This window comes from Dama dama, chromosome 29 (assembly GCF_033118175.1).
Source record: "Dama dama isolate Ldn47 chromosome 29, ASM3311817v1, whole genome shotgun sequence".
Classification (NCBI taxonomy): Eukaryota; Metazoa; Chordata; class Mammalia; order Artiodactyla; family Cervidae; genus Dama; species Dama dama.
In genome coordinates this window covers 35,157,179-35,173,439 of record NC_083709.1, presented here as the reverse complement: position 1 = coordinate 35,173,439, position 16,261 = coordinate 35,157,179, and the positions used below count along the sequence as shown (strand labels likewise).

Below are 16,261 nucleotides of genomic sequence, written 5' to 3'. Positions count from 1 at the left end.
CTGTTGTACTTTCCACAGAGCATCTTGAATGTGAACATTTTTTCCATTTTTCTGGGAAAAGGAAGCATTGTAAAGCTTGTTAATATTTCTGCAGCTTGCAACTTCAAGTTGTGGAGGACTTTAAGAAGTCTAGTCTATCAGAATTAGTAGGCAGAGAGTTAATGCAGCCCTGGAGTGAAAAACTGCTCTTTTAATTCTGAAGACAGCAAAGATGCCAGCCAATCTCGTACTTACAGTTATATGCCCCCAATATATTATTACTCGTTCTTCCACAGTTAGTCATGCTTTATTTTGAAAAAGTACTTTTTCTTTTGAGCCTATAATGCAAATAGTTCTTTTCCATTGTTTTTCTGCCTTATATTACTCTCACTTTATAAAACATTCCCCATCTTTAAGAATAGTTCACCATTACACAACTGACCTTGTGCACAAGAATACTCAGGAGTCCTAGTAAACATTTAACAAGGCTTCATGAAAATTGTATGCAGGTGCATCAGAGCAAAACTCTTGAAAATCAGTATCTGAATGACACATTTTTGCATATTTTCATAGATCCAGTGCTTTTGTCATTTGGTAAAACTCATATTCTTGAATTTAAAATCAGAAAAGAGAGCCTTAAAAATGAGAAAATGACTTTCTTATTTTGTTCTTCTCTCTCCCAAACTGAAAGCAAAGTAGAATCCCTGATTTTGGTTTATTTGCATTTTGATGTAATTTTGAGTTCAGTTTTTTTAAAAGTTATGATACTTGAATACGTAAGTGCTATCTGTATTGTTTTAACTAACAGTTTTTAATACAATGAAGAAAAGCTATATATCTGTGAAAATATAAGGATACGCTTTGTCATGGATACATTCTAGATAAACTCTCAGGCACTTTTGGTGTAAGTACAAGGTTGAAATTATTGAAAAACCTTTATTATAAGATAAAAGTTATATATCAGTAGCTTCATTTGTATTAAACTGCTTTTACTTTCTTATGATATGAGCCATTCTTTTAATGTTGCATCTGTTGGAATAATTTTTTAAACAAAACATGAGTAATCATTTTTTCAACTATGATTATTTTAAATGTTGAAAATTGAGTTCATATTCTTTAGGGCAGCAGGCTTATAAAAGGGCATCGTTGTTATTTAGTTGCTAAGTCATATCTGACTCTTTTGTGACCCCATGGACTATAGCCTGCCAGGTTCCTCTGTCCATGGGATTTTTCCAGGAAAGATTACTGGAGTAGGTCGCCTTTTCCTTCTCCAGGAGATCTTCCCAACCCCAGGGATCAAACCCACATCTCCTGCATTGGCAGGTGAATTCTTCACCACTGAACCACGACACGAGGAAAGCATAAAGGCAGAGTAATACCTTTACGTTGTCAAATGGCATAAAGAGGATAAAGAAGGTGAAACTAAATACAAGCCCATATTAAATTTCAAAAGAATAGAAAATGGAAACTAAGGACAGATTTGCATTTTGCTTACCTCTCTACCTAAAGTAAGCCCAGATTTTTAGCTTCTTAAGGACACCACTGTGTCCTTAATGCAGTGGCCCCCAACCTCTGGTATCTAATGCCTGATGATATCTAATGCCTCTTCCCCCTTGGTCCCTGGAAAATTGTCTTCCATGAACCTGGTCATTGGTGCCAAAAAGTTGGGGACCAGTGACTAAAGGCACAGTCTGTTCTTCCCTTGCCCTCTCTTTAAGCCTCCCCAAGCAAGATGACCCCCCAAGCTGTCCACAAGCCCTTGTACCTCTGGCCTGGTTCTAGATGCTCTCCTGCTGCAGACTCATGGGCAGGACTTGTTTTCCTGACTGCCTTCTGCTAGCCAGTGCCAGCCAGAGCTGGCAGAGGAAGGAGGAGCTGAGAAAAGAAATAGAAAAGAAAGAAGTACAAGAACATAAGGGACCAAAGAAGAAGGTCTGGCCTTCATTCTCTAAAATTCCTTCAATGACTAAGGGTGTGAGAAAGTTGTCATAAGGAGTGTAAAAAAGTCCATAATTAAAAGTAAAAACTATGGTGACCAATTGTACATGAAAATAACGTCACAACTTATATTACCAAGTGCCCCAAGCCTGAGAGTGCCACAGTGCTGGCTATCTTGGAGTTTTCTGATTAAAATTCAACCCAGCCTAAACTGGAACAATTATTGGTCTTCCAAGTTAACATCATAATCTTAAAAATCATAATTCTCACTAATTATTACTACTAAGATACTAAGATGAGGGAACCTGGTGCTTAGAGACAGGCACCGTCCAGGTTTAGCCGCCATGTCCCTGCAGGCTGATTTTGACAAGGTGGCCAAAGACGTGAGGAAGCTGAAAACCAGGCCAGATGATGAGAAACTCAAAGAGATCTATGGACTCTACAAACAGTCTGTAACTGGAGACATAGATATTGAGTGTCCAGCACTGTTAGATCTAAAAGGAAAGGCTAAGTGGGAAGCCTGGAACCTTCAGAAAGGATTATCAAAGGAAGATGCCATGAGTGCCTGTATTTCTAAAGCAAAAGAACTAATAGAAAAATACGGAATCTAGAATTCAGCCCATGAGAGAATTTTCCTTTTGAAGCCTTCATAATGGAATTGTGACCTAATACTTAGGGGAGAAATGCACTGTAACTCTTGATGGATCATCAATATTTTTGCTACTAACATGACTTGTCATTCTGAATTAGAGGTATAATGAAACTACATGTTTAATAAAATTTTACTTGCTAAAACCAGAAAAAAAAAAATAGATACTAAGATGAGGGGCTTAGGAAGCATCACTACGAACAAAGCTAGTGGAGGTGATAGAATTCAAGTGAGTTGAGGTATTTCAAATCCTAAAAAATGATGCTGTGAAAGTGCTGCACTCAATATGCCAGCAAATTTGGAAAACTCAGCAGTGGCCACAGGACTGGAAAAGGTCAGTTTTCATTCCAATACCAAAGAAAGGCAATGCCAAAGAGTGCTCAAACTACCACACAATTGCACTCATCTCACATGCTAGTAAAGTAATCCTCAAAATTCTCCAAGCCAGGCATCAACAGTATGTGAACCATGAAATTCCAGATGTTCAAGCTGGTTTTAGAAAAGACAGAGGAACCAGAGATCAAATTACCAACATCTGCTGGATCATCGGAAAAGCAAGAGAGTTCCAGAAAAACATCTATTTCTGCTTTATTGACTATGCCAAAGCCTTTGACTGTGTAGACCACAACAAACTCTGGAAAATTCTGAAAGATATGGGAATACCAGACCACCTGACCTGCCTCTTGAGAAATCTGTATGCAGTTGAGGAAGCAACAGTTAGAACTGGACATGGAACAATAAACTTCCAAAGTGGGGAAGGAGTATGTCAAGGCTGTACATTGTCACCCTGCTTATTTAACTTATATCCAGAGTACATCATGAGAAATGCTGGGCTGGAGGAAGCAGAATCTGGAATCAAGATTGCCAGGAGGAATATCATAACCTCAGATATGTAGATGACACCACCCATATGGCAGAAAGCGAAGAACTAAAGAACGTCTTGTGAAAGAGGAGAGTGAAACAGTTGGCTTAAAACTCAAGATTCAGAAAACTAAGATCATGGCATCTGCTTCCATCACTCCATGGCAAATAGATGGGGAAACAGTGACATACTGTTTTGGGGGGCTCCAAAATCACTGCAGATGATGACTTCAGCCATGAAATTAAAAGACACTTGCTCCTTGGAAGAAAAGTTATGACCAACCTAGACAGCATATTAAAAAGCAGAGACATTACTTTGCCAACAAAGGTCCGTCTAGTCAAGGCTATGGTTTTTCCAATGGTCATGTATGGATGTGAGAGTTGGATTATAAAGAAAGCTGAGCACCAAAGAATTGATGCTCTTGAACTGTGGTATTGGAGAAGACTCTTGAGAGTCCCTTGGACTGCAAGGAGATCCAACCAGTCAATCCTAAAGGAAATCATTCCTGAATATTCCTTGGAAGGACTGATGCTGAAGCTGAAATTCCAATACTTTGGCCACATGCTGTGAAGAGCTGACTCATTTGAAAAGACCTTGATGCTGGGAAAGATTGAATGCGAGAGAAGGTGACGACAGAGGATGAGATGGTTGGATGGCATCACCGACTCAAAGGACATGAATTTGAGTAAACTCCGGGAGTTTGCGATGGACAGGGAGGCCTGGCATGCTGCAGTTCATGGGGCTGCAAAGAGTCCAACACGACTGAGAGACTGAACTGAAGATGAGGAGGAGGAGAGAGAGAAGGAGGAGAGCCTATTAACTTACAGGCAATATCATAATTTAGGTGTATATATATTTTGTTGTTGTTCAGTCGCTCAATCATGTCCTACGCTTTGGGACCCCATGGACTGCAGCATGCCTGTCTTCTCTATCCTTCACCATCTCCCAGAGCTTCCTCAAACTCATGCCTATTAAGTTGGTGATGCCATCCAATTATCTCATCCTGTGTCATCCCCTTCTCCTCTTGCCCTCAATCTTTCCCAGCATCAGGATCTTTTCAAATGAGTCAGCTCTTCACATCAAGTGGCCAAGGTATTGGAGCTTCAGCTATAGCATCAGTCCTTCCAATGAATATTACAATTGTGTGGTAGTTTGAACATTCTTTGGCATTGCCCTTCTTTGGGGTTGGAATGAAAACTGACCTTTCCAGTCCTGTGGCCACTGCTGAGTTTTCCAAATTTGCTGGCATATTGAGTGCAGCACTTTCACAGCATCATCTTTTAGGATTTGAAATAGCTCAACTGGAATTCCATCACCTCCACTAGTTTTGTTCATAGTGATGCTTCATCAGGCCCACTTGACTTTGCACTCCAGATATCTGGCTCTAGATGAGTGATCACACCATCGTGGTTATCTGGGTCATGAAGATCTTTTTTGTGCATTTTTTCTGTGTATTCTTGCCAGTTCTTCTTAATATCTTCTGCTTCTGTTAGTTCCATTCTGTTTCTGTCTTTATTGTGCCCATCTTTGCATGAAATGTCCCCTTGGTATCTCTCATTTAAGAGATTTTTAGTCTTTCCCTTTCTATTATTTTCATTTATTTGCATTGTTCACTTTGGAAGCCTTTCTTATCTCTCCTGGCTATTCTTTGGAAGTCTTCATTCAGATGGATATATCTTTCCTTTTCTCCTTTGCCTTTTGTGTCTCTCCTTTACTCAGCTATTTATAAGCCCTCCTCACACAACCATTTTGCCTTTTTGCATTTCTTTTTGTTTGGGATGGTTTTGATCACCACCTCCTGTGCTGTGTTATGAACTTCTGTCCATAGTTCTTCAAGCACTCTGTCTATCAGATCTAATCCCTTGAATCTATTTGTTACTTCCACTGTGTGATCGTAAGGGATTTGATTTAGATCATACCTGATACATTTTACATCCATGATTTCATTTAATTGTGAAAACTCTAATAGGTGAATATTATTATGATGCCCATTTCATAGATGGTAAATCTGAGAATTCAAGATCACATACTTAGAAAGTCACAAAGCAGAGTATCCTAACCAGGAATGTCTGACAATACATCTGTTTTCCTGACTACTATCCAGCTCCCTATATTAATAAGTGTGCATTAAAAAAAAAAAAAACCTTATAGTGCCATGAACTTGAACTCTGATACAATTAATTACTAAGAAAAATAGTATTAGATAAGGAGTGAAAATGGAGAAATTAAAGTCATGTCTTTATTGCAGTAGTTTTACAGACCCATGGAATATAGGACTTGAGACCAATAAAAAAAAAACCTATTTTTAATTTTTTTAAAGGTTTGGGGGCCAAACATGAAATTTTGTATCTTTAAGTTTGACTGTTACAAGTCAAAATGTGTTCAGGACTACTGAAATGCTGATAGCCTAATAATAATGAACCTATGAATATTGGAAAAGCAGTGGGGTAAAAGCAGGTTCAGGCACTTTAAAAGCAGGTTCCTCTTGTGTAACTTCAAGCCTCAAGGTAAGACTGAAATGGTGCCTCAAGATATTCATCTGAAATTGGCTAAAGTCATTGAAGAAGAAAGTTATTGTGTTAGGAAATCTTTCAATGCCAGTGAGACTAGGCTTTTCTGGATAAAAATGCCCATAAGCTTGACTATGGCATACATCACCCAAGAAAAATCTTTGTCTGGTTTTAATGTTGGTATTTAGCCTTTGGCTAAGTTCAAATGCTGTAGGTAATTTCAGGCTTAAACCCTCACTTGTGTAAAGCTCTGAAAATCTCAGAGCACTTGAGTTATATGAAAGACAGACCTGCAGTCATCTGGAATTCTAATTCTAAAACTGGTGCAACTAGGGCTCTTTATGAGGGACAATTTGCTATTTTTTGCCTGCTCTTCAGAACTGTGTGAATAACTTTGTCCACAAGACATTCATTTTAAACAATGTTTGTGGATATTCTGCATAACTTGTCAATATTATTCCTGAGATTAATGTTAGCTTAACCCCTCTCCTAACATCAATATTCTTGCTCTAGCCCTAAAAATTGGGTGATTTCTTTTTTTAGGGTTTACTCCCTTAGAAAATTCTTTGCTCCAATTTTCATTTCTAGAGACATAGGCCAAGACAGTAGTCCTGCATTCTCTGCAGTCAGAGAATTCTGGATAGGAGTTAGTCAAGATGAAATGAAGCGTTCTGAAAATTAGTGGAGGTCAATTAATATATTCACAATGGAAAAGTACTTCCTTCTGATTACTGAGAAGGAAAGGACAGACTTCTCTCTTCTCATTTCCCATTGTAATCAAGCTTCCCTACTTCCCTTGTGACTGCATAGAGTGAGCTTCAGTTCCGTGCCTTAGCTAAACCCAAGACTCTTCTTGTCTTGGAATACTGCTTCCTGTACAGATGACGTGAGTGTGGTCCACTCTTGGGAGTCAGATCCGGAGGTGATAATGGGATTCTCTTAGCTTCTCCTTAGTGTTTATTTGTAGACAGCTTAAAAAAAACTAATTAATTACAACATAAAGTTCAAACTTCCTCCCTCCCTCCCTCTCTCCCCCTCTTCCTGCCTTTCTTTCCTTCTCCCAAGTGCCAAACACTACTCTAGGCTTGAGAAACAAAGGGTGAACAAAACAGACAAAAAATCCTTACCTTCATGTAACTTATAATACAGTGGGATGAGGTGGAAATATACCCAGCTGAAATGTGTATCTTGTTAGGTGATGCTAATGTTGGGGATAAAAATAAAGCAGGCAGGGGGCGTAGGGAGTGAAGTCAGAAGAGGATTGTGGTTTTAAATGGAGCAGTTAGGTAGGACGCTACTAATCATCTGACTTGTAACCAAACTATGTGGGTGTCTGGAGGAAGTATGTTCAAAGCTAGGGAAACAGCAAGTGTCCATATGCTGGGCCAGGAGATTACTGATGTGTTTGAGAAAGAGCAAGGGGGTGCTGAAACTGCAGAGGAGTGAGAGAGGATATCAATGGGAGATGTATTGAGAGAGGGCCAAATTATATAGCACATTATAGACTTTGTGTTTAGGGGCTTCCCTGGTGGCTCAGACGGTAAAGAATCTGCCTGCAATGCAGCAGACTCGGGTTTGATCCCTGGGTTGGGAAGATCCTCTGGGAATGGCAGTCCACTCCAGTATTCTTGCCTGGAGAATTCCATGGACAGAGGAGCCTGGCAGGCTATAGTCATGAGGTCACAAAGAGTTGAACACACACACACACACACGCACACGCACACACACACACACAGTCTTTGTGTTTACTCTGAATAATATGACAGTCCTCTGGAGACAATACAGGTACTAGTGCCTAGACTGCCTGGGTTCATATCATAGCTTTGCCACTTACCAGCTGGGTGACCTTGAGCAAAATACTTAACCTTTCTGGACCTCTATTGCCTCTTCTGTAAATAGGGATGCTTATAGTTCATTTTTCAAAGAGCTGTGATGATGAAGTGACTAACATAAGTAAAGTATGTTGTCCAGGGCCTGCTCCATAGTGGAATGTTATGTAGGTGCTGAGTTATTGGCTATTAGAACGCTTACTCTGGCTTCTGTGTGGACAATGAGGAGAGCAGAATCAAGGCTGGAGCAAGGGTAGCACATAGGAGATTGTTTGTGTCAGGTAAGAAAGAGAGGACAGAAAGTAGAATCAGAAAAACCAGCTATCAGATTGGATGTGAGTTGTGAGAGAAAGAAAAAACTCAAGGAGAGCTCTAGGACTATTGCTGTAATATTTCTGTAAAAACAATTCTGTAAAATTCTGTACAATTTTTGTAAATAGCTTTTTTTGTTTTTCATTTATTTTTATTAGTTGGAGGCTAATTACTTCACAACATTGCAGTGGGTTTTGTCATATATTGATATGAATCAGCCATAGATTTACACGTATTCCCCATCCCGATCCCCCCTCCCACCTCCCTCTCCACCCGATTCCTCTGGGTCTTCCCACTGCACCAGGCCCGAGCACTTGTCTCATGCATCCAACCTGGGCTGGTGATCTGTTTCACTATAGATAATATACATGCTGTTCTCTCGAAACATCCCACCCTTGCCTTCTCCCACAGAGTCCAAATATTTGTAAATAGCTAAGCCTTGGCCCTTAATTAGAAATGGCTGTCTTTTAATTTTTCACTTGTTAACTTTATCTTTCTTATTTGATTTCAAGCAACTTGAAAACAGCAAATCATCATTTACCAAGATGGAGGAAGGATATGTAAGAAGCAGTTTTTCTTTTGGCAGTGGGAGGGTGGATTCAGAAATTTTATTTTTGGGTGGAAGTTTGATTTGCCTGTTGGTCATCTATGGGGGTTGATTGGCATCAGATGGATCCTGACTGAAGAAAGAGCAGGCCTCTCTGGAGAGAGGGATGACTGGAGAGAGGAGTGAAGAGTTGGGAACTGCAGTTCCAGTTTGAAGGGATAAAGCCTAACTGTAAATAAACAGAATAACCAATTACTTGAATTCTCTTGCCTGTGCTTGGTACAAGGGAATTTATAATGAATAAAAAAAAGCAAAATAAATAGCTCAAATCAACTTCCTTAAGAGCCATCATTTAATCTTAAATCTCCTTAAAAGTTTGATCAGGATCTCTCTAATGCTGCCTCTCTGAATTCCATGACTGTGATAACTACATTCTTCCATGTTCTGATTTATTACTGTAAAAATAAAACAAATTATTATTAAACAGTAAGATAAGAATTTGTGCTGTACACGCTGATACCCAGAATATTAAATACAATCCTAAGTGATTGGTTAACTGTGGTACTTTGGTTAATTGATTTATGTGTACTTAAGAAAGCTTTTAAGTGATTTTATAGGACAAGGATAGTTATAGTTGATTAAAATGCTGCTTATGACAATTTCTGTGAAAAACTGAGCCTTGGCTCTTAATTAGGAATGACTATCTTTTTTCTTGTGTTAGTTTTATTTTTTTATTTGATTTCAAAGAATTTGAAAACAGTGAATATTTATACTTTATGTTTTCTATGTTTAAGACTTAAAACTTTGATGAATTTAAATTGTTGATTGCTTATAATTTTAAGAAAAGTTAAATATTGGCCAATTATGTAACTCCACAATCACTCTTTTCTATAAAGTCATTTCTCAATCAAAATTCTTATGAGGTTGAGTTAATTTTACTATTAGACCTTTAATCCTGGCTTTGTTTAACTTGGATTAGACAGCAACTTTGTTGTATAAACTTAATTTTTTTGCTTTTGTTTTTCTCATTTATCACAGACATAGTTCGTTTCAGTTATAACCTTATCTTCAATCCTTCCCTGAGTACTTTAAAATTAAAAAAGGGCTTTCAGCCAGAATTTTTTCATGCTTAATTTCATCTCAAAGCACACTCTTTTGGAAGTTCGAGCAAAATATACTTAGCATTGGATATGTTTTATAGAAGAAAATAAGCTTTCCATTTTTAAAGGGATTAAGTTTTGTACGTGGATAATTTTTTAATTGACAAACTATAGATTGGAATTGTCCATGTGTTTAACTAGTTTTTAATAGGAAAATTTGGGTCAGTTTATGTGAAGCAATATGAAAGTGGTCAGTTCTGCAGATCAGTCTGAAGTATGATAAATTAAATGAATTTATGTTTTCATAAAACATGCTTTCTTATCCACAGATCTAGACCTTTGTAGCTATGTCATTTTAGACTTGCATATTATAATAGAAAGTTTAAGGTAATGTAAAATGGTACAGCTGTTTTGAAAATGGATATGATGGTTCATCAGTTAATTAAATATAGGTTTACCCTATGAACTAGCAATTCACTTCTAGGTATATACCCCAAATAATTGAAAGCTGGGGCTCATATATTTGTACATCCACATTCATAGCAGCATTATTCACAGTAGCCAAAAGGTGAAATCAACTCGTGTCCATCAGTAGACGAATTGATAAACCAAATATGGTGTGTACATATAATGGAATGTTATTCAGTCTTAAGAAGAAAAGAAATTCTGGCTTCATCTATAATATAAGTGAATCTTGAAGACATATGTTAAGTGAGATAAGCCAGTCACAAAAGGACAAATCTTATATAGTTCCATTTATATGAGGTACATAGAAGAGTGAAAGTCACTCATATAGAAAGTAGAAAAGTAGGTGTCAAGGGCTAGAGGTAGGAAGAATGGGAGGTTAATGTTTGATGGGTATAGAATTTCAGTTGGGAAAGACCAAGAGGATTCTAGAGATGGGTGGTGGTGAAGATACCACCCAACGTACCCAACAATGTGAATGTACTTAATGCCACAAACAGTACCGGTGCTCTGTGCTCACTCCTGTCTGACCCTTTTGTGGCCCTATGGATTGTAGCACACCAGCCTCTGTCCATGGAATTTTTCAGGCAAGAATACTGGAGGGAGTTGCCATTCCCTTCCCCAGGGGAGTCTTCCCAAGCCAGGAATGGAACCCATGTTTCTTGCGTCTTTTGCATCGGCAGGCGGATTCTTGACCACTGCGACCTGGGAAGCCCCTAATGCCACAAAACAGCAGGAGAAACATCTTCACATCCCAGGGACATAAAGAAAAGAAGGCAGAGATAAAGTTGGCAAGGGTTTTAAATTTCAAGCTAAAGTAGAGTGGAACAGGCTTTATTTTATAAGGAATTTTTGAAGGCCACAAAACTACACACTAATATAAAATGGTTAAAATGGCAAATTTTATGTTACATATATTTAACCATGAAAAAAAAAAAAAAATCCTTACAAAATAAGGCCTGCTCCACTCTACTTTAGCTTAACATTTAAGGCCCATTCCAACTTTATCTCTGCCTTCTTTGCTTCATGTTCCTGGGATGTGAAGATGTTTTTCCTGCTGTTCTTTATAACCACTCCACCCTTCTTCTCTGCTTACATCACCCTGGAATGCCCTTTATGTCACCTCCCTCTCTTCCCTAGCCTTTGATGCTGCTCACAGCTGTCTTCTCCATGAAGCTTTTCTTACCAGCTGTAGAGAATCTCTGTTAAGCAGGGAGCATTCTGTGTGTATGTTAATGTGCATGTGTGTGCGCGGTCACTTCAGTCATGTCTGACTCTTTGAGACACTATGGACTGCAGCCTGCCAGGATTCTCCAGGCCAGAATACTGGAGTGGGTTGCCATGCCCTCCTCCAGGGGACCTTCCTGACCCAGAGATGGAACCCACGTCTTTTATGTCTACTGCACTGGCAGGCAAGTTCTTTACCACTAGCACCATCTGGGAAGCCTGTATGTATCTAACATCAAAACAAATTACCTGTTGAATATCATTGACTGCCAACCATTCACTCCACTGCACCATTTTTAATTCCTTTGGTATCGGACATAACTTTTCACTTTAAAAATGGTTGCTTCTATAACATCGAAATGGTATCTTACCTATCCTGTTGTCATTATCTGTGTTTTGCAGAGTCATACTGAAGTGTGAGGATAGTAAATTATCATTCATATTTTGAAAAAAAGAACATCAAGGGGGTGAGTCTTTGAATTAATAAACTTGTATAGGGACTTGAATTCTATCCCTACCTCTGGATGTGCTTCTTTAAGATCTTTGGATGTACCATTTAACGTCTGTTATCCTGAGGTTTTCTCTCTGTGAAATCAGACTCTTCCTTGTACTATGAGAATAAGCTATAATGTCACTAGACAGTGTTTATGACACTCTTATTTGAGACGTTAGAGAGTCGAAGATATTTTGGTCCTGATCCCAGCTTTGTTATTTATTTGATGCACAAATTTAATCCATGTCACTTAATTTTCTTGATTCTCAGTTTTCTCATTTGCAAACGAGGACAGCTGCCACAATAAGCCTATAGAAAAGCATGACTAACAGTAATTTGTTAATGTAGCATGCTAAAAAACATCAAGGGGCTTTATGATTATTAAGGCAATGGCCCCATCCATTAGCAGAGAGACAGCACTTGTGTTTAAAATGGTGAATCAAAAAACAGAGCTCACAGAGCACTGTGAGTTGTGTGAATAGTGAATGTTGGCAAAATCAAAAGAAAATCATAAAGGTCCAATAAGAACTGTTTATTTTAAGAAATATCATGAGGTCCTCTCCCGATTGAGTTATTTGGGAATAAGCTTGTCAGTTTTGAATCTCAGTTTGATATTTCACCTAATATTTTTGTTCATCTATACATATTTCAGGGTTACCTATTTCCCTATCAAGTTGGGATTACCTTGGAGGATAATCATTCAAAAATGTTACCTGGCATTGTGTAGGCTTGAGGTTTGGCTCTTAGGGATCATTAAATGAATAAAACATTGGCTTTACCCTATGTATCTCCTAGGACAGTTGAGGAAGAGCAACACATAACAGAATAATTACAGTTCAACAGAACATATGCCATCTAGACACAGTACATGTAGGCACCCAAGGCTGGGAAAGCATGTGAGAAAGAGAGAGGGGGAGAGATTGATTGATTCATTATCTCCCTGGGGAAGACAGGGAAACTTCACAGAGGAAGTGACATTGTATCTGGTTATAAAGAATGAATGGACCTTATCAGGCAAATGACACTACCAAGTATTTCCAGGCAGAGAAAACGACTTAAACAGAGTTGAGTAGGAGAAGTGTGCGTGTGTGTGTGTGTACGTGTACATGTGCATAAGTCAAGCACAAGTAGTTTGGGGATTATCTGCCACTTTTGCTCCATACATCTACTTCTTTTTTCTTAATGTGGATAATTGATACATGACTGTATTGACATTGGAGCTTTTAGAATAAGCTCCATTGCCTGGCATTTGCACTTTGGATTTTGTCAGTCTTTCCTCAGGGCTCATGGTGCAAGGGACTCCTAGTAAGGAATTTTTCATTTGCTCTAGAATTCCCCCAATTCCACCTCCCACAAAGATGGTCTGGTCAGGATACTTTGGGGCCACCAACAGAATAGCAAGTTGCCAAAATAAATGTTTTCCATCAAGATTTCACACTCGCACTTAATGAAATAGACGTTTTCCAAACTGTTTCTTTAGAGCTAAGTTTTTCTTTAAGATTTGTAATGAAAATATTTCATGACCTGTTGACATATTCATATGCTGGTTTTCAAAAGGCAGATTTCGTTTACAAAATGGACTTGGCAACAAGTAGGAATATCTGGGAAGTAGAACAAGGCTGTTGACAGGGAAAATTAGGGCTGAATCATAACTGACATTGTTTTGCAGCTGTGCCATATTTTAAGACTGACCAATGGGACAGGGTTTATAGAGGCTTTGTGGTAATAATGCTGAGATTGGCAGCTAATGACCATTCATAATGGAACTGCATAGCTGTAGTAGCTGACAAGCACAGAAAAATTAGGTTCTGTAACTGATTTTCTTTCTTTTTTTTTTGGTAAATATCAAAGGGGAAATTATGCCATTTAGAAGAAAGACAGTAAAGAATAAATTCTGCAGTATTTTTCTGAAGACTAGATTAAAAATCAGAAAATTTTCTTTGTATTATCTGTTCTGTATTTTCTTTATCTTGTGTTACGTCATTCAGTTAGCTCTTTTGCTGGTTGAACTAATTGACTAAGAGATATCTAATTTAAATTTGTAGTTTCAATACAGTTTTGAGTAGAATATATTTTGTTCCCTCCAGTATCTGAAGATTAAGAAGGGATGTTCAAATTCAGATGACACAAAGCAGCACTGGAAATAGTTCTAAAAATTAGTCGGTTTCAACTGTTCCTTTGGGTTCATAAAACTTATATTAGATCTATTCTTATTTTTCTAAGTTTCTGCTCCTTATTCCAATATGTTAAGAGGATATAAGAAAAATGTAAATACTATTACTTAGAATTCCCTAGTAACAAAATGATTATAAAAATCTAATCAATTCTTTAGGAACTGAGAAATAGGCATGTCTAAAGCTTTCAGCTATCCCTGGAAATTGTATCATAAGACTTTGTAAAGAATATAGTATGCGAGCTTTGGTCTTGGAAGATAAATCACTTTTCATTGAGGAAGAGATCATAGAGGGCTTCTTGTGCAATTAGAACTGGGTTTTAAATAGTGATAATAACATAAGATATTGCTCAGTTGTGTCCAACTCTTTGCGACCCCATGGACTGTAGCCCACCAGGCCCCTCTGTCCATGGGGTTTCCCAGTCTAGAATACTGGAGTGGGCAGCCATTCCCTTCTTCAGGGGATCTTCCCAAGCCAGAGATTGAACCCAGGTCTACTGCATTGCAGGCAGATTCTTCACTGTCTGAGCCACCAGGGAAGCCCCCTTTACATAAGGATGGCACTAATTAATGATGGGATCCTCTAGGGAGAGAAATACGGGAAGGTCGTTGTGCAGTGCGGCAACTCCAAGAGGAAGGGAAAAAGATAGATAATTACAAGTCGTGCAGGTTATTGAAAAACTATGAAGGTTCCAGGTGGAATTCTAAGTTTGGAAGTTGATATAGTATTTCATTTTGTCAGATTCTGGTAAATCACTGAGAGAGTGATTTTTTTGGATAATGTAGCCAGAGTAAATTTCAGAAGTTAGAAACTGGAGGCCAGGAATACCTGTGAGTAATACTAGCTAGATGCCATTTTTGATTATCTATTAATTACCTCTCATTGTGATACAAAAATTGGATATATTTTTTAAAAAGGCTCTTTAAAAACATATTTCAAATTTATAGATAAATTAAAACTCAGATAGATTAGATCTCTCTCCTGTGATCACTCAGCCAGTAGGTAATAGACTGAAATGAGAGAGTTTTATCTGACTCCATACCATGTCCCTGACCACCATGTGTGAGCTGGTTAGTTATGATCATGATATTAGAGTTCTTTGCCTACTTCTTTCCTTCTTCCCCTGAACTCCTATCACCTACGTATGTGATTTTTTTTGTCTGCCTGATTTTTTTTCCAGTTTTATTGAGATATGATTGATATAGAACACTGTGAAGATTGTACAAGTTTAAGGTTTATAACATAATGATTTGATATATGTATATATTATGAAATGATTACCACCATAAGGTTAGTTAACCATTCCATCACTTCTCATAATTACTTTTTTCTTTGCATGTGCATGGTGATAACATTTAAGTTCTACTCTCTTAGCAAATTTCAAGTATATAGTATAGTACTGCTAAGTTTAGTTACCTACTGTACATTATATCCCTAAAACATACTCATCTTATAACTGGAAGCTTGTACCTTTTGACCAATATCTCCTTGTTTCTTCTAATTCCCAGCCCCTGGCAATCCAATTCTACTGTTCCTATGAGTTTGGCTTTTTTAGAATCCATGTATAAGTGTGATCATATATTTGTCTTTGTCTTTGACTTCCTGCTCTCGTAATGCCCTCCATGTCTATCCATGTTGTCACGTGTGCATGCTAAAGTCGCTTCAGTCATGTCCAACTCTGCAACCCTATGGACTGTACCCCATCAGGCTCCTCTGTCCATGGGATTCTCTAGACAAGAATACTGGAGTGTGTTGCCATGCCCTCCTCCAGGAAATAGTAGTATTTCTTCATTTTTGTGGCTGAATAATATTACATTATATATACATACTACATTTTCTTCATCTTTTCATCTTTGGGCACTTAGGTTGTTTTACATCTTGGCTGTTATAGATAATGTAGCTATGAACTTGAGGGTGCAGGTAACTCTTTAAGGTAGTGAATGAATTTCTTTCAGGTATATACCCATAAGGATTGCTGAATCAGTTCTATTTGGAATTATTTGAGGAAACTTCATACTCTCTTCCATGTAGTTGGCTGCACCAGTTTACATTCCTACCAAATGTGTATGAGTGTTCCCTTTTCTCTGTGTCCTTGTCAACACTTATCACTTGGCTTGTTGACAGTAGCTATTCTAATGGGTATGAGGTGACGTCTCATTGTGGTTTTGATTTGCAT

General features: G+C 38.1%; 1 protein-coding gene across 1 annotated transcript; it reads left to right on the top strand.

Moving 5' to 3' along the window:
• Positions 1–2,261: 2,261 nt before the first annotated feature.
• LOC133048942 (acyl-CoA-binding domain-containing protein 7-like) lies at positions 2,262–2,528 on the top strand. The gene has a single exon (XM_061132907.1). The coding sequence runs from the start codon at positions 2,262–2,264 to the stop codon at positions 2,526–2,528; it is 267 nt and encodes an 88-aa protein (XP_060988890.1).
• The last annotated feature ends 13,733 nt before the right edge of the window (positions 2,529–16,261 follow it).

Coding starts and splice junctions, on each gene's coding strand:
- LOC133048942 (XM_061132907.1), top strand. CDS start 2,262: ATGTCCCTGCAGGCTGATTTTGACAAGGTGGCCAAAGACGTGAGGAAG.